General features: G+C 36.9%; 1 protein-coding gene across 1 annotated transcript in view; it reads left to right on the forward strand.

The window, feature by feature from the left end:
- Positions 1–23,829, forward strand: part of Zswim5 (zinc finger SWIM-type containing 5) — a 180,916-nt gene that overhangs the window by 118,865 nt on the left and 38,222 nt on the right. Inside the window, exons 2-5 of the mRNA XM_063236236.1 lie at positions 4,275–4,631; positions 14,034–14,182; positions 15,604–15,754; positions 22,362–22,541. Coding sequence (XP_063092306.1) covers positions 4,275–4,631; positions 14,034–14,182; positions 15,604–15,754; positions 22,362–22,541 — 837 coding nt within the window. The remainder of the gene's footprint in view (positions 1–4,274; positions 4,632–14,033; positions 14,183–15,603; positions 15,755–22,361; positions 22,542–23,829) is intronic.

The following is a 23,829-nucleotide window of genomic DNA, read 5'->3' on the forward strand; positions in this document are numbered from 1 at the left end:
TACCCTTCCACTGTAGAATGGGTAAAAAAGAGGTGGTGTTTTTATACAGTGGAGTATTACTCAGCTATAAAAAGGATGAATTTGAGGCTTTTATTGGTAGTTGTGTGCAACTAGAGACCATACTTACAAATGAAATAAATCAGACTCACATGTGTAAATACTGTATTGTCTCCCTAGTGTAAAAAACTGAAAGAATAAATAAGATCCAAAATGTACAATGCATATTATGAAAGGGAAAGGGAAAGAAACTGCTCAAAAAAAAGAACAATTGGGAAGGAGAAAGGAGAAAAGAAAGAAGGGAAAAATTATATATATACACACACACACATATATGCACACACACATACATAAGATAGATAACTATACTATTACTCTATGTTAGGTCATCAAAAAGAACAGTCTGTGCTTTCATTGTTTGATTGTTTGATCATTATTTTCATGCCTATATCTTGCAATCTGAACAACTACTTTTGTTTTTAAATGCAGATAATCACTTTTATTTTTTCATTTTAAAATTTAAAAAAATTTAAAAACGCCCAAAATAGTTTTTTTTTAAATTTTATTTAAGAGGAAAAAGAGAAAAACACAAAACAAAACAAAGCGGTGTAAGGGTACACGTAATACAGAACTACAAAAAAAAAATAACAGTAAGAAATCACCTGTTAATAGATTATATATTATCATCTTGGAAATAGTTGCTCAAATCACAGTATCAAAGAATACAAAGTGGACATTCAAACAGAGAGACTGCAAACAGCTGTGTTCAATGATCCAAAAACATTAATATAGTCAGCTATTTAACACCCCTAAACACACTTGCTGTTATATCCGTTAGAGCTCTTTTTTTTTTCCCTCTCTTTTTTACAACAAAATTTACACCTTTTGGATTTTATTACTCCTTAGTTCTTACTACTTCTTTTGGGGGGAGAGAATAAAGTCAAATATGGCTAAACAAAGCTGTCAGTCAAAACCAAGGATAGACATAGCACATGATATAGAACAGAGTACAAGGTTATCAACATTGTCTCTTGTTTCCTTAAAAAGAATTGTCTGTCTCATTAGATATTATAAAGTTGGACAAAACAGTAGAGAACAAGACCAATAAAACTTAGACATTGTAAACATTACAGGACTTCCAAAGGAGACAATAGTCAAACCAGAATGGACACCTTAGTGAATCTTATTGCCTTCAAAGTAGTTGCCTATACCCTCAAACTTGATACTATCATACAGAATGGAACAGAGTCTAATCAGTCAAAACAAGATCGTGGGAGTATTACAGGACTTCAAAACAAATTAATAGGAAATCAAAAAGAGTTACTATTATATATCCTAATTTTTTTTAATTTTTCCCCTTAATTAAAACAAACATAAGAAATAACTAAATAATTTTTTTAAAGAGTAAGGGAGAGATTGAGATAAAACAGGACATAACAATATAACAATAGAGGTCAAAGCATGACTGTTTCAGCAACCTAGTGCTTCACCACCAAATAACCCGACTTAATAGTAGTTACCATAGTGTCTGTCTTTTTTCTTGAAATATTTGGATAAAACTTCATATACTATAGCTTCAAATATTTCCATATCAAGAAGCCCAGAATAAAGCCTTTCTAATTAATAAGTGAAAACTTTATAAGGCTTCAAGGCCACATAATGGGGAATCATGATTACCACATATTTTTGTATATTTGAATCATTACTTACATTAGGGAAACTATTCGGTATTCACACATGCGAGATTGATTTATTTCACTTATGAGTATGGTCTCAAGCTGCGCCCATTTATTGATAAATATCTCAATGTGATCCTTCTTTATAGCTGAATAATACTCCATTGTATAGAAATACCACAACTTTTTTATCCATTCCTCAGTTGATGGACACTTGGGTTGTTTCCAAGATCTGGCGATTACAAATTGTGCTGCTATAAACATAGGTGCACATATATCACTGTGGTATGATGCTTTCAGTTCTTCTGGGAATATGCCTTTTAAATAAATACACAAATGCACACAACATAGTTCTGATATGTAGTTAGCATTTAATATTCTCCTACAATTTTTTTTGATTAGCATCCCTGGATCTAGTGGTCGTATATTTAAGGTCTCATTAAACTTTTATTGAATAGCTCATTAGATGAATATATATTCTTACCAAGTGCAGTAAATCAGATTTAAAGAATAAATATTATAAAACTGATTTGCTGTTAATTTGACTTTTTTTAAATTTAGTTGAAACTTATAAATTCATTCTGCCTATATTTCAAAATTATTGGTGCTAATTTGTAATAGCTAACTCTTGGAAACAACTCAAATGCCCATCAACTGAGGAATGGATAAAAAAGATTTTTTTTATGCAATGGAATTTTTATGCAATGAAATTCTACTGAGCTATAAAGAAAGACCACATTGAGACTTTTATAAGTAAATGGATGCAACTTAAAACCATACTGATAAGTGAAATAAATCTAACTCACATGTGTAAATACCATATTGCCTCCCTAGTGTAAGAAACTGAAAAACAAAATATACAAAATCTTCAATAAATACTGTGAAAGGGTAAGAAACTGCCCAAAGAGGAAAAAATAACTCATATATATATATATACAGTTTAGATTACTAAGAAGATTTATACTACTAATTCTATTAGTTATTGGAACAAAACATAATATCTATAGGATTAGATCAACTTTACATGACTATATCTGGTAATTCAAGGTAATTTTGAAGATAACTATGCAAAACAACAAAAATTGTTATGTTCCTACCACCTTGTTTTGAAAGTCTATATTGCTATTATTTTGGGCTCTTAGTTATAGTTATTTATCTGTTGTTTTGTTTTCCCTCTAATATAGAAAGGATAGATGAATATATATAGGCTTGTATGTGCCAAGAACTTCACCTTTACAACAGTTGATTTTTATTATGTGTGATCATATGAACAAATACACTGAAGAAAATGAGACACCATGGTAGCCATTGATGAATTCCTACCATTTTGATTTAAAAGCCAATAATGCTTTTATTCTTGGTTTTGATTGGTTTTAGCCTGTTTTCAATTATTTGATTTCAATAGGTATGAAGATATGGATAGCTATTTTAAAGAAAACAAGAAACATTATGGTAGCCATTGTAGACTTTCTAGTGTCTGGTCTTGAAAGCCTTTAAGGCTCTCATTCTTGTGTTTTGATTGTTTTTATACTATTTTGATGTGTATTAACATTGTGTGTGAAGGCATGGACAACTATTTCAAAGAAAATGAGATGCTATGGTAGACACTTGATTTCCTGCTGTCTCTTTCTGAAATCCTGTGTTATTTGCATTGTTTTACTCTGCTTTACTTTGTTCTGTGTTGTTTTGCTTTGTTTTATTCTCTTTAAATAAAAATTAATAAAAGCAATTATTGGTGCTGTGTATATCGTAAGTAGATATATAACTACATAAGCCAAACTCTACTTTCCATATGTTACAAAGTTTCTTGCCTTTGAAGTATTCAATATGGTCACCACTTTGGAATTGTATGTTTTTGGGGAAGGAGTTTGATTTGTTTTTGTTTTGTTTTATTGTATCTGGAATCAAACTTATGACCTTGCATTTCTCAGACAGGTACTGTGCCACTGAACTATATCCCCGGCCCTGTTGTTGTTGTTGTTGCTGCTGCTGCTGATGATGATTTTGATTTTTTGAAGACAGGGTTTCACTGTCTAGCCCAGACTCTCCTCAGACTCACAAGGATCCTCCTGCTTCAACCTAGGATTACCAGCATGTGCCACCATGCCCAGTTGGAATTCTATGTTTTAAGAAAGAAATGTTGGCATTAATCTTGCTTCTGTCCTTTTTCATGGCATTCTTTTGGTTTCTCTTTCATGTATAATATCACCTTACTCTATATTATACTGATGTTATTTATGGGCTTATCTTTTGTTGCCTTCTACACTCATCTCAAAATTTACAGTAGGAGTTCTTACTATTTGGAATTTCCTTACTTGCCATTTTGAGACTATGATGAATTATTTCACCCAGAAAAATGCACATGTATACAAGCAAAAGTTTTCACGTTAATTCAGGAGAGTCATGGACTCCAAGATAAATACTTTTTCATTCAACACAGTGCTAGAATTTCACTGGCTTTTGTGTCTATAATAGCAGAATCTACTACTTACATAAGAGATACTCAGCAAATTGTTTGTGAATTGATTAATATGCAAATTGAACCTTCTAAAGTTTCTTACTACAGAATCTCTAATCAGGGTTTCTTCTTTATTTCTTTAGGTTTTCATCTGAGTGGTACAGTGACCGAGCCAGCCACTGCTTCTGAACCAGCAATGACGTACAAAGTTGCAATCAGTTTTGATCGATGCAAAATAACTTCAGTGACATGTGGCTGTGGAAACAAGGACATATTCTACTGTGCACATGTGGTAGCCCTCTCACTATATAGAATCCGTAAACCAGACCAAGTCAAATTACGTCTTCCTATCTCGGAAACCCTTTTCCAGATGAATAGGGACCAGCTACAGAAGTTTATTCAGTATTTAATTACAGCACACCACACTGAAGTCCTTCCAACTGCACAGAAACTGGCTGATGAAATTCTTTCCTCCAACTCAGAAATCAATCAAGTGAATGGTAATTGTACATTATTCTTGCTAAAAAAATGGTCTTTTTCACCACCATTTCAACCAAAGCAACCCTCTTCCCTCTACTGTGTTATATTATTGCATTTGGGGGGGTGGGTAAACCGGGGATCGAATTCATGACCTCGCACTTGCCAGGCAGGCACTTACACTGCTGAGCTAAATCCCTGGCAAATTATTGCATTTTAAGAGATCAACATATTCCTACAGTTATAATCATTCAACCTGTATTCATTCATGCATTCATTCGTTCATTCTGTCCAAAAAGCTATGTATTTAACTTAGTTTCTCAAAGCAGTCAAATTGTCTACCTCAAAAAGGTTGTGAAAGGCTGGGGATTTAGCTCAGTGGCATAAGCACCTGCCTTGCAAACGTGCAGTCATGAGTTTGATCCCCAGTACCGATTAAAAAAAAAAAGATTGTGGCCTGGGGTATTGTTAATACTCTGTTTCTCTTTTTACTCACAACCTCACGCTTGCCAGTTAAGCACTTACACTGCTGAGCTAAATCCCCAGCCCAGTATTCTGTTTCTTGACTTCATTAATAGTTGCACCATTATAATCACTACGTGATAATCCATTCATCTATGCACTTAAGATTGTGAAATTTCAGCCAGGTGTAGTAGTAAATGCCTGTAATTCTAGCACTCTGAAAGGCTAAGGCAGGAGGATCACAAGTTTGAGCCCAGCCTGGATAATTTAACAACTGAATCATACCCTGTCTCAAAAGTGAAAACAAAGGAGGGGCAGGGTTCAGTTCTCCAGTACCACAAAACAGTGAATTTTCATAATTTACATTATCTTTAGAAAAAAAAAACTTGGTTAATTTTTAAAAGCTGTGCATGTACTTGTATGCTGATCTGTATGTACAGGACAAAAGACTAGAATAAAATTCACTGTAGCATTAACAACCTATGATTGGTAGAATACAGGTGGATTTTCTTGTGCCTTTATTCAATCTCTACAATAAGTATGTATTTTTGTTTGTTTTTATACTTTTTTAAAAAAAGTATGTTTATAAATGAAAGAAAAGCTGTTTCCTCATATGTAATAGGTCCAAGACAGATCTCAGTATTATAATCTCACACTTAGTACCTCAACTCACACGATGCTTTGCTTCATAATTATTTATAAAAGACATCCTGTATTATTTTCACGTATCACTACTTCTCCTATGCTTTTGAGGCAAAATGTAGACACTAATGATAAAGTGTCATTTACATTTACTTCACTACTAGAAGATAAGTAGTTTCATTTTTCTTCATATTAAAAGACTAACAAATTCTAACCAATGAACTTGTATATGGACATTTTGTTATCTATTTTTCAAGACAGGGTCTCACTTTGTAGTTCAGGCTGGCAATCCACCTGTGTCAGCCTCTTAAGTGCTGGGAATACAGGTGTGTGCCACCACTGCCAGCAGTTTAATTTAATGTTTGATTTGGCACCAATAATCAAGCTCAGAACCTCACACATGCAAGACAGGTGCTGTGTCACTGAGCTATAAATCCTGCCCTAAATTTAATTTTAAATCAAATCATTTTTTAAAATGATTTGGCTGAAGAGGGACAGCTATAGAAACCTGTTTATAAACTCCAGGTGTAGTTTATCTAGTTAAAGGGATCTATGTTCTTGTTCATTGATTCCTAAATACTCTCTCCTTTTGTACTATCTGACCATTGAATGTTGACAATTCTTAATCTAATCTTTTTCTCCTCTCCTTACTTTATATGATCTCTGTAGGCAATATCAGCTATATCCCTGACTTCAAATATCATCTATACACCATGGCTTAGAGATTTATTTCTATAGTTCAGAACCTCTGAGCTTTAAACTCTTTCACACCACAGAGATATTGCAATACCAACATATCCTAATGTAAATTTACGTTCTTCTTTCCCAAACTTGCTTACCCTGCTGTATCCACTATCTCAACAACTAACGCTACCATCTAGTCACTGGATCATGATGGGAACCTTATAGCAACTCGACTCCTTTTCCTTTCTATGGTGCACATGCATTCCATTGCTAGGTCTCTTAACTTGTTTCATAATTTTCTATTTCTGTAGATTAATACTGCTGTACCCTGAATCAAAGCACTATAATCTCTCACCTAGATTGCTGCATAGCCTCCCAACTGATCCTTTCACATCTGCTATTGCTCTGCTCTATTCGGTTCCCCTTATAAGCATCCAAAGTGATTTTTCTGTAACTGCAGAAGTGTCATCACTTCTTGTTTAAAATCCTTCAGTGGGCTCTTATTACCATTAGAATAAAGTCCAAATTTCTATGGTCTGCAAAACCTTCCTTCTTCTGGCTTTTTGCCTACATTTCCCTCCTTAGGCAATATCTTCTCTCCTTTCCTTTCTCCCTCAAAACAGTTGTATTTAACTAACAAAATAATTTATGATTTCATGTTTGTTTTTTTGTTTGAGGTACTGGGAACTGAACCCAGGGCCTTTGCACTGAGCTGCATCCCAGCCCCCCCCCCCTTTTTTTTAATTGTGAGTCACAGTCTTGCTAAATTGCCCAGAGTGAACTAGAAATTGTGATCCCCCTGCCTCAGCTTCAGTGCTGGGATTACAGGTGTATAACATTATGCCCAGCTCTTTATGCTTTTTATTCTGAACAGAAAATACATTTTCCCTGCTCTATGCTAGACTCTTACTTATTCCTCAAGTTTCAACTTAAATGTCACTTTTTTTCAGCCTTGATCCCTCTTCCTTTCCACAGGAGAAAAAAATGGTATAGATGGGGAGGATGGAGAAGTAGCTCAGTGGTAAAGTACTTGGTGCAAGGCCCTAGGCTCAACACCCAGCAACTCCCCCACCGCATATTTTCTTAATATCTACCCAAATAGTCTATTAGCTCCATGAGGACAGAGATCATATCAGCTTTATTCACCACTGTATTTCTACTATTTGGCACAGGTTCTGTTACATATCAGGTTCTCTGTAAATGTTGGTTAAATAAATAGCAATGTCTTAGATAATCCTCTGTGCAGCCTCTTGCCAGTTCTTGTTCTTCCCAGACAACTCTGATTGCCTCAGCAGTCACACCAGCGCCTTCCAGTTTGATATCAGGACTCCCAAATATTGTCTTACTCTCTTTTTTGCAGCAACCACCCATTTTGGCAGCTCAGTTTCTAATCTCCTAGACATTTCCAACATTTAACTTCCTTTCTGTCCTATGAAGTAAACAAGTCCTTCTGAAGTTTTAGGTGAATTTTTATTCTTAGTAACCCTCAAGGCTTTGTCTTATCCTGGCAAGGTTCTACAGCTGGCACACTAGATACTTATAAATTGCTGCTGTGACTACCACCACATGGGCCTCATATCCTTTCAAAGGCGTAAAAGTAAGAGGAGATGTCACGCCACACTTCTAAGCCAGTTGATTAAGGCCAGCTCTCCCAGATTCTGGGTCCCATTCCTGCTTTTTCATATCCTAATTGAATCACCCAAGGGTGAAAACTAGTATTCAAACCACCTTGTCTTCTGCTTCTGGAACACCATTACTGTTCTTTTCTAAAACCCATCCTTAGCTCCAAGGTACTCAAAAACCCAGTTCTTTGTTTGACTTAGTTCATCTCAATTCTGTCTCTATTGAGCTACTGAAAACCAGGATTGTTTAGAGGTAAGGCTTTATGACCTGTATTTTAAACACAAATCTCAAATGATTATTCTATATGTTAACATTTGAGAATCACTATACTAGTAAAAACTCTGTTTATCTTTATATGGGAAAATGTATCATTCTGGCTAACAACATAGTTTATGTAACAGAGTAGTGCAAGAAAGTATGGGATTTGGCTGTTTTCACATACACCATCAACTTACATTCAGAGGCCTGAAACTGGGTGGTAGATCACAGCAGCATGGGGCTGAAAGTGAAAGCATATGTAGGCTTGTATTGAAGAGCAAAGGCTTTAGAGAGACCAACACACAGATTCTGGCTGTATTATATTTTCTGTGTTATATAATTTCTAACTATAAGTTACTTAACCCTTTCTAAACTTCAGATTCTTCATTTAAAAACTAAGATAATAATACTACCCCATAGAGTTTTTAAGAAATGTTCCTTAAGTCAGGCATGGTGGCACATGCCTGAAATCCTAGCACTTGGGAGGTTTATGCAGTAGGATGGTTGTAAGTTCCAGACCAGCCTGGGGTACAAAGTGAGTTCAAGAGCAGCCTGAACTACATAGCAAGGCTCTATCTCAAAAGAAAAAAAAAAGTTCCTTGAAATTTATTTAACTAATATGTGTTAACTAACACTATGTGCCAGACACTTTTCTCCATATTATAAATATGCCTGCAAACAAAATTTACTGTCCTCAGTAAGCATAGAATCTAGGGAGCATAAGTGTATAAAGTACTTAACCTCTCAAATATAAGAAGGACTTAGAGACTGGTTGTTATTAACAAATATTTAAGGATAAAGAGTTTTGCATTGCCACTTTCAGTATGCAAAAGAAGTATAGGTTATAGTATCTGCCTACATGGAGCTTATATCCAGATGGTCAATAAAACATATTAATTCATTCTGTAAATGAACTCAGAACTATAATCTATAAATGTTGGCACAATGAGCCAGGCACTATGAGATACAAAAACGAATCTCTGTTCTAAATTTTTCAATTTAGTTGGAAATATACAAGAAATGCACAATTCTAAAGTAAAATAAAAGGTGATAATAATAAAGTACACTATACAGTGTATTGTCTTTATAAGTTAAACAAATGAACATAAAATGGGCATATTTCAGAAAGGTGTACCATAATGGGGTATATACTAATTTGGTGACAGAATAAAAAAGATCCTATTCAACTGAGCTAAGCAATACATGGCCTTTAGCAGTAGTAGCCTCACTGAATACTTAGTTTGTCTTAGTTACTTTTTACTTATCACTGAGACAAAATACCTGATTCCCAAAGTTGGGAAAGGAAATGTTTATTTCTTACAGTTTTTGGAGGTTTTAGTCTATTTAGTTGGCTCTAAGGCAGGGTGGCATGGCAGAGCAGCAGTTTATGGCAGCTGCAAACAGCAAGGCAGAAACTGGCAAAAGAACAAGGCACACTTCCTTTTTGCCATTATGTTACATCCTGGCTCCACCCCTATGTGGGTGTAGCACTGACACCATCAATCCAAGCACTAGACAATGAACTATCACAAATGCACAATGCAAACTCAAGAGGCCTGGGGGCCACAGACATAAACCATGACATTCCACCCCTGGCCCCTAGGACTCACATGCATCCTTTATACAAAAGACATTTAGTCCACCTCCAAGAGTTGCCAAAGTCCTAACAGTTTCAGCATTGCTGAAAAGTCTTAAGTCCCAAGTCTCCTCCAAGATCTATGGTAAACTCTTAACTGTAACCCCATGTATAAATCAAACAAGGTTAAACATTTTCGAAATGCAAAGGCACAAGATAAACACCATCATTTTAAAAGTTACAAATGGGGGAATATAAAACATTGGAAACAAAGCAAGTCCAACATCCAGCAGGACAAACATTAAGTCCTAGAGTTTTATGCTCAGCATCTGAAGCAATCTGGTTACAAGTTCTAAAAGGCTTAGGTGATTTCACCCCCCTGGCACTTTCAGGGATTTTAGCTCCCACAGCTTTTCTCTTAAATCCTCTCTGCTCACTTTTTATAGCTTTTCTTGGATCATCCACGTTTTTGGCTTTTTTAAACTTTTGGGGTCTCTACTGCATCTTTGATTTTACCCTTATATCTTTACAAATTGTCCTCTCAGGGGCACACTGCTTGGCCTCCCAACCCCTTTGCAATCAAGGTGGAAGACGTCGTACCCTCAGAGTTTGTGCATTTTCCTTGTACCTAAAATCAGCACCTTGTGGGTATCACCAAGGTTAGCTGCCAGCTGAAACAATGGCCAGGCTTTTTTCACTCTTGGCTGTAGAGGTCGGTTGCCTGGATCGTTGGGCTCTCTGAACCTGATTGTGAAGAAAAGCTTTTCTATGTTGCCGCCATTTTGGAACCTCATGTGGCCTCAGTCACCATTTTGGAGCATGGTGCTCTGCAGCTTTCTCCTCTGAGCAAATTCTTTCACCTTTGCAGTGAGGCTGCAAAGTGTGGGGCCCACTTTCTGGAATGTCCCAGGGCCATCTTTTTTATCTCTCTGTTTCTCTTCAGCAATCAAAGTCTCAACTCTGTCTTTATAATCCACAGCTTTCCTGGAACTTTTCTTTTGGCCAAACTCACAGTATTGCAAAGTATCCTGCTGGGCTCTTTGTTTTTGATTTGTAACATAAAGCTGGCTAAAAGCCCCCAACAATAGCCCTGCCACAGCCTCAATATTTAATTGCTTTGAAATTTTCTTTTTTATATTAATCAGTTTATTGCCCTTTGTTTTAGTCTCAGGCAAAGTCTCTGGGCATGAGCAAAATGAAGACAAACTTTCTGCCAAGCCATGACATACATCATGGGGAATCCAACAACCCCAGTGTAGTCCTTTTTCCTTGCAGAAACCTCCCAAGCCTGGTCTTTACCATGAGGCTTTCTATCAACATTCTGGTCTCTTGAGCTCTGACCAGAATCTCCACTACAGAACAGCCTAGGCTGCTCCAGCTTTATGCATCTAGGCAACATGTCCAAACCTTTTCAAACTCTGCCCACAAGCCATTTTTAAAGCCTCTCGAAAAACATGGCCAGGTATAGTCACAGAAAACAACTCCACTCACAGTACCAAATTCTGTCTTAGTTACTTTTTACTCATTGTTGAGACAAAATACCTGAAGCCCAAAATTGGGAAAGGAAAAGTTTATTTCTTACAGTTTTTGGAAGAATCCAAAACTGTACTTAGTTGGCTGTAAGGCTGGGTGGCATGGTAGAGCCGCAGTTTATGGCAGCTACAAACAGCAAGGCAGAAACTGGCAAAAGAGCAAGACACACCTTCTTCCTGCCATTACATTACATTCTGGCTCCACCCCTATGTGGGTGTAGCATTGACACCACCAATCCATGCACTAGACAATGAACCAATCACAAAGGCACAATGAAAACCCATGAGGCTTGGGGGCCATAGACATAAACCATGAGTTTCCATTTCTCATTGTGACCCTGACTCTAGAGTTATGATGCAAATGATTGATTTTTATATAAATAGTATTATTATTTTCATTATTTACTATTTATTATTACTTTCCCAAGTTAAAGGAAATAGGAGAGAAGTAAAAGGGAAAATATAAGAAACAGAAATGTGGTTGACTTCTAGGAACCTTGGTTCTGGTTGATCTTGGTTAGCATCAGTATAGGGAAAATAAGACTGAAAATGAAACATAGGACCAAAAGCTCGAGGGATTTTGAATGCCAAACCAAGGAATTAGGATTTCAGCAGAGCATGAGTAGGTCAGGGAAATGATATGATTAGAATTGTGTTTAGAATAAACAATTTAAAGGCCAAGTATGGTGGCATGCCTGTAATCCCAGCACTTGGAGGGCTGAGGCAGGAAGATCATTGCAAATTTGAGACCAACCTGAATTACCTAGAAGAGACCCTGTCTCAAAAAGATTTAAAAAAAAAAGAAGACAAGTAGCATATAGTAGTAACAAATTGACAGATCATATGTATTAGTATTTGTGAAATGGATAAATGTGTGAACCTTTCTCATCCCCTGGAGAGTAAAACACATTAAAAAGTTTAGCAGAGTTAGGCATGGTGGCACACGCCTGTAATCCCAGCACTCAGAAGTCTGCGGCAGGAGAATAGTTGCGAATTCCAGACCAGCCTGGCACAGACTGAGTTCAAGGTCAGCCTGAACTGCATAATGAGACTATGTCTCAAAAACACCCCCCCCCCAAAAAAAAAAAAAAAAGCTCAGTAAAAGAGTGGCTTTTTTTTTTTTAAGTCCCTAGATTTCATTTAAGCAGTGCTCTGACATGAGTAGACAAGGGAAAAGGTAGACTAACTGATTGAAATCGGATACAAATTTATAACTTATTGCATGACTACACCTAGAGAGTGTTGACTTAAGGTCTGTCTATTGTCTTTTGGATGCAAGTTTCTAAAAACTTGTGACCAGACTCTGTAAGACAGTGAAAAAAAAAAAAAAAAAAGATTCCATTTTCTTTTTTTTTGTCTTTTTCCTTTTTATTGGTACTGGGGATCGAACTCACGACTGCCTGCTTGTAAGGTAGGCGCTTATGCCGCTGAGCTAAATCCCCAACCCCAAGATTCCATGTTCATTCCAGAAAACATTTCTGAAGTACCTGTCACATTACCAGCACTATGCTATAAGTGGTACAGCTGTGGATTCAATTGTGAGCAGTGGGCTAGCGGATTACTACAAAAGAGGAATGTCTTAAGTAACACCTGTGTTTTAAGTGGTGTTGTCAAAGTGAACCCAGATACAGAAGAACTAGAGTACAAATTTATATAATTCCATACTCAACTCTGCCTGTAATTTAAGCAGCAGTTTCACAGTAAACTTTAATAATAGAAATTTTTATAAGAAAGTATTTTTAGCTTTAAAAATGCGTGTAAAAGTATTTGAACTGTATAGAAAAGCAGAAACAAGAAAAAATGTCCCTTCCCATGAAAACAATAGTGCATCACTATTTTCCTGTTGTGTTTTGAAGACACAGAGGAAAAATAAATTGTTTTTCCTAATATACTCTCAGATCACTTCTGTGACCAAATATGTGGAGATTTCTCCCCATACACTAAGGAAATAATCAATTCTGTAAAAGATAACAATTGCGTATCTTCTATTCCAACTCAGTTCTGACACTGGCTACCCAAGGATAGCATATGATCTGACAGGTTGAGGTCTCAGTTTCCAAGGCTGTCCATTCCCTACTTCCAGTTTCACTGTAAAGGAACCTCTCCATGTTCTGCCTTGGAGTCAATGTAAGTCTTGTTCTTGTGGGCTTTTACGGATGCTTCATTCCAAAGCTCTTATGATTAGTTTATTGGCCAATGATTATCAACTTAATCTTTAACCCCTCTACTTTCCTATGGGTATAGGACTGAAAGTTCCAATCCTTTCTATCTGCCTGTGTAAACAGCACCCATCCAGAAGCCATCTGGGGGCTACCAACTACTAGTCAACTCATTAACATATAAAAAGACAAGAATTTTTGTGAGTTATATGTCAGCAAACAAGACAGATCTAATACGTTTTTCATAATATCACGTGTGTTTCCTTCCATGCTCTTTTCCCCTGGATGATATAGGAGAGGATATAACTGTAACATACGTGAACATGAAACAAGCATCAGACTCATACATATTTAGGCTCTGAGTTCACAAAGCCCATATTAAAGCAGAATAATTTATGTGCATTTGAATATGCTCACAAAGTGCCCCTCCAGCTGAGCATGTAGTGTGTGATCTCCGGGGATTCATTTCACTGTTCCCATACCTCACAGGTGCCCCTGACCCAACAGCAGGGGCAAGCATTGATGATGAGAACTGTTGGCATTTGGATGAAGAACAGGTGAAAGAACAAGTGAAGCTCTTTCTCTCCCAGGGGGGTTACTATGGCTCTGGAAAGCAACTCAACTCAATGTTTGCCAAGGTAAGATATAAAAATGGTTGGTTGGTTAGTTTTAAGCTTTAATAAAACCAGATTCAGTAGACTTCTGGTGTCATATGTTGTGCATAACTCACTTGACCTAGCTGTACTGATGCCTGAAACCTAGTAGGAGGCACCAAGCAGGGCAGACCTGAGCAGCTGTGGCCATGGATCTCAGCTACTTCACCCTGGGGTCCTGTTCCTCCTGCTATATTCTCTGAATGAGCTAACATCCCTGGGAGAGTTTAGTACAGAAACTGTCTTCTCTTTGCTTTGAACCCAAGGCTGCCTGGTGAATGAAGCTTGGAGGACTCATTTCAACAACATCCTGGAAGAGTGTTTTGAAACTGGGGGCTGTCACAGCAGGCTTTTTCCTGGTTTAACACTTTGACAAAATGTAATTCAAATACCATACAATTCACCCATTAAAGTTTATACTTCAGTGCTTTTTGGTATATTCAGTTATATGCAGCCATTACCACAGTCAACATTTTTATCGACTCAAAAGAAAGCTAATACTCTCAGCTATCATACGGTCTCCTCCTCCCCTTCTGCCACCTCCATCTCCCTCCCCCTTCCTTCTTCTCCTCCCTCAACCTTTGGCAACCTGTTGGTTTCTGTTGGTTTTGTTCTCTCCCTTCAAAAAACCTCCTCACCATAGTATTAGGGATTAAACCCATGGTCTTCACACTAAGCTATACCCCAGCACTTTTTATTTTTTATCTTGAGACAGGGTCTAGCTAAATCACTAAATTGCCCAGGCTGGGCCCAAATTTACAATCCTCCTGCCTCAGCCTCCTAGAGTGCTGGAATTACAGGCATGTGCCACCACACCTGACTTAGTTTCTCTATTCTGGATTTTCGTTTGAATAGAATGATATAGTATGTAGTCTTTTGTGATAAGCTTCTTACACTTAGTCTCATGGTTTTTAGGTTCATCTTTGTTATCACATGAATCAATATTTCATTCATTTTCTATGGTTGAATATCCATTGTATGAATACTACACATTTTACTCATACTTTTGTCTTTTGTTGGCATTTGGACTATTTGTATCTTTTGGGTATTATAACTACTCCTATTGTAAACATCTTTACAAGTTCTGTGCAGATTATTTTCCAAGTAGCTATATCATTTTATAGTCCTACCAACAGTGAATGGGCTTCTGATTTCTCTACATCCTGACTGACACTTGTTCTCTGACTTTTTTATTCTACCATCCTAGTGGGTATGAAGTGGCATCTCATTATGCAAACAAACTTTCTTATTATATGTGGAGCCCTTGCCTACAGAGAGAGGTCTTCTTTCTGTCTCTTTAGACTTGGTGTATTCAAATATTTTATCTTCTCCTTACCCTGTTTCCCTTCCTTCTGCTTTTTTTTATGCTATGCAGTCACCATCTCTTGCCCCTCCTTACATGTTAGGTTCGAGAGATGCTGCGGATGAGAGATTCCAATGGAGCCAGGATGCTGACGCTTATAACTGAGCAGTTTATGGCTGACCCACGGCTCACACTCTGGAGGCAGCAAGGAACAAGCATGACAGACAAGTGCAGGCAGCTCTGGGATGAGCTAGGTAAGTCCCCATCTCTCAGAGAAATGTTATATCCTGCCAGTTTGCCCTCTAGCAACAGTGGCAGTGAACATTGCTATCAATCATTGCATGAGTCTTGCTAAGTATAACTATAGCTCTATAGAGGTCACCTAGAATAACTTGGAACTCACTTTTCTTGCTTCTCCAGCATTGTACTTTGCTTTTGACATTAGCACTCTTCCAGATATTACCCACATAGAAACTTTTGCTGAAAGAAAACCTCTTCACTTTGCTCCTGTTGCATAGCAGTATCCTTGCTCTGCAAATATTTATCAGCCTTATTCTTGTTACTTTCCCTGAGTCTGCTTTTCTTTATTACTGCTAGCCAGATGTCTTTGACTAAGGCAGTCTTGTTTCATTCCTCTCAGTCCTAGTCCATGTTGTTACCGTTGACCATTTCCACTGACAAATCCAAAATTAATTCAAGCCTTCTGACAAAAAAAAATCTATATTTCCATAACTCTAGAATTGGCACCTCCATCCTTACTCTAGCAAATTTGTTATAGAGCACTTGTTTTTCATTGATTTCCGATACCCAACCATGGCTTTGATTCCTTGATTTTTATAATGCAGTGTCTCTTCTCATTTTTGGTTTTCCATAATCACTAGTCTGGTTAAAACTTACAATGGCCTTATAGTGTTTAGCTAAAATTAGAACAATGAACTCCTGAATAGCCTTTCAGCTCTAGGTTCTCCCCCATTGAGGCAGTTCTCTTTAGGGTCATCATTTCTCTTTTTTAGTCTGCTGCTCCAAGGCTAAATTTGTATATTGGCTCCAAGGCTAATACTCAACTCCTCTCCTTATTTCCAGAATCTTCTACACTCTTAACTTACCATCTAAGCATGGCCCAACTTGAGAGTTACAGTGTAAAAGTTATACATTGGTATATTCAGAAAGTTCAATAGAACACCTTCATACTTCCCCTCCCCAGAAAACAAACTTCTCTCAGAAAATACTGCAGCTTAATTTTAAAGAGTTCTCCTGTACTGAAGCAGATATTTTACAGTCTTGGGATTAAAAGTTTCAGGGATATGGTAAATGACTTTGGAACTGTACTATACTTGATTATTTGGGGGCTAGGAAGCCTAGGTTTTAGTTTGAATGGTGAAGCTTTTTTATATCCCTTGGAGCACCAAGGGTTTTGAAACTCTTATCAGTAATGAATAAAGATGGGTGTAGTAGCACACACTTGTAATGTGGGAGTTGAGGCAAGGGGATCAAAGATTCAAGCTCAGCCTTGGGCTATTTAGTGATACCTATCTCAAAATTTTAAAAATTTCTTTAAAAAAGGCTTGAGATGTAATGCACTGTAAAGATTAAATCCCTAGTACCAAACCAAAAATAAAAATGAAACAAAATTCTGGGTACACTCTTAAGTGTTATATGCTAATCTGAGTTGCAAATCATACTCATATTGTCTCTTTTAATTTTAATAATAACTCTGTGAGGTGTTTGTGTATTTATTGCCAAGAAACAGAGATGGATCTGGTTACTTCTGGATACAAATTAAAATAAGGAAGTGTAGATAAATTCTTTACTTTGACACAGTCACAGTCTGAAGTATATGAATGTCACACTACTAGTTTATAGCTACTAGTCACCCAATTTTAACCTGGGTTAAAGGCTCATTTAACACAAAGCTCTTGGAAACTGCTTCTATACTTTCCTCAGAATGGATTGTAGACGTGGATTCCCTTCCATGTTAAGACATTACCATCTCCATATTTTTCCTTTCCATGATAAGACATTACCATCTCCATATTTTTGGATGAGAACAACTGAACTCAGAAAAGTTAACTACTTTTTTATTAGAATTCATAAGATTAACTGAACTCAGAAAAGTTAATTACTAAGTAGCTCTAACACTGGACCCTATATGTCTGATTATAAATCTGATATCCCTCTATAACATCTCCCTCAATTCCATCTTGATTGTGTCATATTTTTTTAAGAGCTTTTTCCTTAAGAATTTGAAATCAGCCTTCTTCAGAAAGCAAGTTTCATTTGAGGCTTAAATGTCTTAGAGTTATTTCTGTGCTGATCATTAGAGTGTGATATGGACTTGGATTCAGCCTTTGGACAAAGGTAAGTGAGAGAAAGTAAGCAGAACTGGCTCCCAGTGCTTTTAAAGATCTTTTTGTGTATTTGGATCCATTATGAAAAATCTCTCATCTCTAATATTTTTATGTCTAAGAAAATGGTCATGAAGCCTTTCCACCTAGGTAGGGTCAACATAGGGGATGTAGGAACAACAAATATAGAAACAAGAAATAAAGGCAGATCTGGAGGCACATACCTGTAATCCCAGCATTCTGGTATGCTGAGGTAGGAGGATCTCAAATTTGAGACCATCATGAGTAACTTAGTGAGACCCTCAAAATGAAAAAATAAAAAAGAGCTAGAAACTGTCGCACAGTGTGAAGGCCCTGGTTTAATTCCTAGTACCAGAAAAGGGGAAGAGGAAAAAGCGCACTACTTTTAATTCTTGAGTTAGAGAAAATAGAAGCATTTCCTGATCTCCCTACTACCTCACAAATCTATTTACCTGTGTTAGTAGTCGTGTGCTTTGCCTTCTCTTTTATTAGAATTCATAAGGTGTCTCGACTCTGATGAAAGGCCAATCTACACATTCATGTTTTAGATTCTATCCTATCTCTATTTCTTAAGACCTTTGCTCCTGCAATTTTTTCCTTTCTCTGACATTATTTATTTTTCTCTCTCTACTAACCTCCTCCCATCAGCATACATATATGTTCTTCTATCTTGAACCCCAAATGTAAGAAAATGTTACTTTGATGCTACAACTGGATCCCTCTTACTATTACTTCATTTCTCATTTTCCTTTCAAAGTGTCACTTCTTGAAAAAGTTATCTGTGTGCCAGGCGTGGCATACCTGTAATCGCAGCATTCGGGAGGCTGAGGCAGGACGATCATTGCGAGTTCAAGACCAGCCTGGGCTACATAGTGAGCTCAAGACCAGCCTGAACTGCATAGCAAGACCCTATCTCAAAAAGTCCAAAAAAAAGAAAAAAAAGTTATCTGCAACTGGGCATGGTAGAATATACCTGTCATCTCAGGTACTCAGGACACGGGGGCAGGAGGATCACAAATTAGAGACCAGGCTAATAAGATTTGGTTTAGGAGGGGCATGATGATGCATGCCTATAATCCCAGCACTTGGGAGACTGAGGCAAGAGGATCATTGGGAGTTCGAGGCCAGTTTGGGCTACAAAGTAAGTTCAAGGCCAGTCTGAACTGCATAGGGAGACCCTATCTCAAAAAGGCAAATAAATAAACAAAAAAGACTTGGTTTAAAATAAAAAGGGCTGGAAATACAGGTCAATGGTAGAGTACTTTCCTAGCATTTGCACAGCCTTAAAAATTCAATACCCATTACCACACACACACACAGATTAAAAAGCAGTTATCTATAATCACTGTTTCCATTTTCTCACCTCCGTTCTCCTGTGCACACATTTCAGATAGGTTTTCATTGCTCACTGCTTCAACTCTGCTGAAGAAGCTTCTGTCAAAATCACTAGTGACATCCAATTGGACAGATACAGTGGTCATTTCTCATTTCTCATCTTACTTTGACCTGTTAGGAGTTTTCAGTAAAATTGGCCATACTCTTGAAACATTCTTCTGTTGGTTTCTGTAACTGTATGCCATTTTGGTTTCTCTCCTACATTCTTGACTTTTTATCAGTCTTCTTTGCAAACTACTCCACCTTGCCTTAAGCTTTCTAAAGACTGAGTACCCCACAGCTCCCACTTCCCTGTCCACATTCTCTAATTTTCTTCATTCTTGTGATTTTAAATACTAAACTGAGTGAAGGTTAGAAGTGTAGCTCAAAGGTAGAACAGTTGCCTACAATGTACAAGGCCTTGGGTTCCAGCCTCAGTACCACAAATAAACAAAAGTGAAAACAAATGTGTTTCTCCAATCCAGACCTTTTTCCTGAACTTCAGGTTGTGTCCAGCTGTCCGTCACTTCTAAGAAACATCGGAAACTTAATTGCCCATCACAAAACTCTTAATTTTCCTACCAAAACTCAATGTTCCTATTTCTGTCTCCATTCCAGTACAAAATATCAAGATGTATGGAGTTGCTCACAAAGAAAATCTAGGGTTTATTCTTGGTTCCCATTTTCTACCTTTTATAACCAGACCAAGACTGTTTGATCCTTAAGGTTGGAAGATTTTATGAAATAATGTATATAAAATGCTAAATATAATGCCTAGATACTGAAGAGAAATAAATGATAGCTATTATTATCATATAGGTAATACATAATAATGTAAATTTTAAACTTTCTTAATAGCTAACCTTGCTTAGAGTATTTTATACTTCATTTTTTAGTACTAAAGATTGAACCCAGGGCACACTGAGCAATATCCCCAAACCTTTTTAATTTTTTACTTTGAGACAGTCTCAGTAAGTCACTAAACTGCCTAGATGGGGTTCTAGCTAGCAATTCTCCTGTCTCAGCCTCCTAAAGTGCTAGGGCTACAGCTGTGAATCACTGTACCTAAACTATAGTTTTGTCTTTTTTTTTTTTTTTTTGGTCATAGGGAAACATGCTTTTAGATACTGGTAACACAGTCCTGTGAATGCTGTAAGCTATTGTGATATTTGCTGTATCTTAGAGATGTGACAGTTTCTGAGTGTTTTTGAAACAAATTCAGGAAGACCTGATTAAATAGAAAACTTATTTTTAACTTACAGGTTAAAGTAGTTACACTTATTTCTTAGGGATCTTCTTAATATTGGAATGTCTAAGAAACTGAAATTTCTGTGTAACTATAGCATTAGTATCCACTCTCTTTTTTTCTTTTTTTTTTTTCCAGCAGGCACTGTGCTGCTGAGCTGTATGCTTTGCCCATGCTCTATCTCTTTAATCTCTTAAATCTGTCTCAACTTACCCAGTTTCTTTTCTGCTTCTGTTATCCTATTGATTTTACATTCCTTAGATACAAGAGTCATGCTAAAACTTTTGTCCTCTTTTTTCACATGTGAAGATTAAATATGAAAATCTTTTTCTTGTAGATGAAAAGATTTCTTAAACTGTAAAATAAATACCACTAATACTATAATTCCCTAAAGAGCCACCATTGTAATTATTACATATTATGGCTTATATTTTATGATTTTTTTAATGATGTCAAACCATTAGAAAGGAACTTTCATCATTAGTTGCTGTTGGAAAAAAGGCTAAAAACATTCCTCTTTACTGAGCATGGTGGCACACCCTTGTAATCCCAGAACTCAGGAGGCTGAAGCAGGGGGATCACTGTGAGTTCAAGGCCAACCTAAATTAAAAAGTGTATTCAAGGCCACTTTGAAACCTTGTTTCAGAAAGACCAAAAAACATTTTTTCTTTTGACTCTGAGGCTTTGAAATAGCGTCGAAATAAATTTCCATCCATTGAAGGAGCTCTATGTCAAATAATGTTTAAATTAGGAAGTAGGCTTCCATTCTTATTGCTAACTTGAGTTGAGAAATTATCTGGCACATACATGTGCCAACTTTAAAAAGAAGCTAGTTTCCTTGAAAAAGAGGGTGATATAAAAAAAAGTGATATAAAGAAAAAAATGTCCTTGGTTATATATAATATGTTACTTTGCTATTGTAACAGGAAATTGAAGAAAGTGATAGTTTTTTTTGGGGGGAGGGGTGTCTTTTTCCTTTTTATCGGTGGGGATTGAACTCACGACTGCCTGCTTGCTAGGCAGGTGCTTATGCCGCTGAGCTAAATCCCCAGCCCCCTGAAAGTGATAGTTTTAAGGCATCACAAGTTAATTCACAGTTTCAAAATCCAAGTCCCAAATAAATCATTTTCCTTGGAAAAAGGAAATACTAAGATTCTGCTGTGTACCAGGTAATATTCTAGACCCTTTAGAAATGTTATCCCATTTGATTCCCATACTGTCCGTACAAAGTAGATATTTTTATGTTTGCAGTTTTACAGTTGAAGGATATGAGAATCAGAAAGTCCAGCTAGCCAAAGCATGACACTTTTTTGAGTACCTTCCTTTCAGCTTTATCCTATACTAAATTCCTTTCCCCTGTGCTGCTATTATACTCTAAATATAATCTTTGTTTAGCACATCATTTTCAAATGACTTTTATCTATCTGTCTCCCCCCGGGACAACTCCTCAAGAGTAGAAATAGTATCCTATTCACCAGGAGAGGGCTTGGGTAAATAGAAAGCTATATATTTGTTAGACTCAAATTTAAACTGAGTATTCTCAGCCTAAATATGTCTTGTACATCATCACAGTCACATAGCTCCAGATAACAAGACAGTCACTCTGCTTTAAGGAAGCTTTGGATTGGAAAAGTAGACCACTTCTGGAAATCTTAGAAATTTTTTATACTGAGAAAATCTGATGCTTTGTTGTTTGTTTTTAGATGCTGGGATGGAACCCAGGGCTTATGCATTGTACAGATGCACTATACCACTGAGTTACCTCCCCAACTCCTGCTGCATCAAAACTACCACCTCAAAATAAAACTGAAACATTAAGATTTACACGTACATCAAAGTAAAGATATAAAAAATGTGGATTACTTTATTTTCTAGGAGCTTTATGGGTGTGCATAATTTTAAATCCACACTGCAAAGTGGAAGAAAAATCTTGTTGGCTGCAGCAACTACAGAAGTGGAGCGACCTGGATGTCTGTCCCCTGGAAGATGGGAATTATGGCCATGAGCTGCCCAACATCACCAATGCACTTCCCCAGAATGTCAGTCACAGTACAGGTGAGCAAATACCCTTTTTAGGCTCTTTGTGCCTAGAATTTCAAATGGTAAGAGGGTAAAGCCCTAAACAATTATGGCTGGGAAACCTTTTGACTGTCAAAATTACCAACACAGGTGAGAAAAGCTTGGATTTTTATTCATCTTAAAATGCTAAATCTTAAAGGTAAGCTTTTTTCTTTGACATTGGGAATGCTGTCCTTTCCCTTATCTAGAGTGGCCATACAGTGTTCAAGATAAAATCTTAGAGCCTTCTGAATGATTCTTTTCTGTCCTTCTGATTCTTTTACCTCAGTTTGGGTTTATTTTAGGTCCAAACAACTATAAAAAACAGTTTTTAAAAGTGTTCAGGGTTGCCAGGCATGCAGTACACACCTATAATCCTAACACTCAGAAGACTGAGGCAGAAAGATTGCCATGAGCTTGAGGTCAGCCTGGGCTATATAGTAAGTTCAAGACCAGCCTGAACTACGTAAGCAAGAATCTGTCTCAAAAAACAAAAAGCAAAAACAAACCAAAAAAAAAAAAAAAAAAAAGTGTCTAGGGCTTGGGAATGTAGTTTGGTGGTAGGACAGTTGCCTAGCACTTGAAAGGCCCTGAATTTGATGCCTAGCACTGAAAAAAAAAAAAAAAAGAAAGAAAGAGAAAATCATGACCGTAGCATTTCTTATTTTGTTTCTTTCTCTGTTTCTGCCAGAATTTTATACAGCAAGCATTTGGGTAGAATTATCCTAAGTGATTACCAGAACTCATGCCCCATTTTAAAACAAGTCCAGTACAGTCTACTGTATCCTGTGTCTCTTGAGCCTTCTGACCTACAAACATTATTGGCAGATTTTATCACATACTAATTTGATGCTTGGCCTCAAGTACTATAATAACTTTGTTGGTGTTTTTAATCTCAAGGAAAAAAATCATTTTAATTATTGTTTCTCTTGGTCTTCTTTTACTGTACCATAATCAGTTGTTAATGTATTTAAGATAACTAAGGTATGCACAGTGAAAATGCTACAATTTTGTCACTTTGTTAAGCTACTTATTTCTGGCACTCATCTGGCCTGTACAACACCGTTTTAATTTTGACTTTGGATAGCACAGAGAAGGGAGACTTCACATAAACTCATACCTATCGTCTGGCTGTTTCTTCCCTGTCAAAATATATTGGTTCATATTACTGAGTTTTGTTGGATCATTGAACAAAACTGTTTCCAGGCTCACTGTTTGAAAGTCCACTTTATGGGGGCTGGGGATTTAGCTCAGCGGCATAAGTGCCTGCCTTGCAAGCAGGCAG

Source organism: Cavia porcellus, unplaced genomic scaffold, assembly GCF_034190915.1.
Source record: "Cavia porcellus strain 051 isolate PalLab524CR breed Dunkin Hartley unplaced genomic scaffold, mCavPor4.1 scaffold_25, whole genome shotgun sequence".
NCBI lineage: Eukaryota > Metazoa > Chordata > Mammalia > Rodentia > Caviidae > Cavia > Cavia porcellus.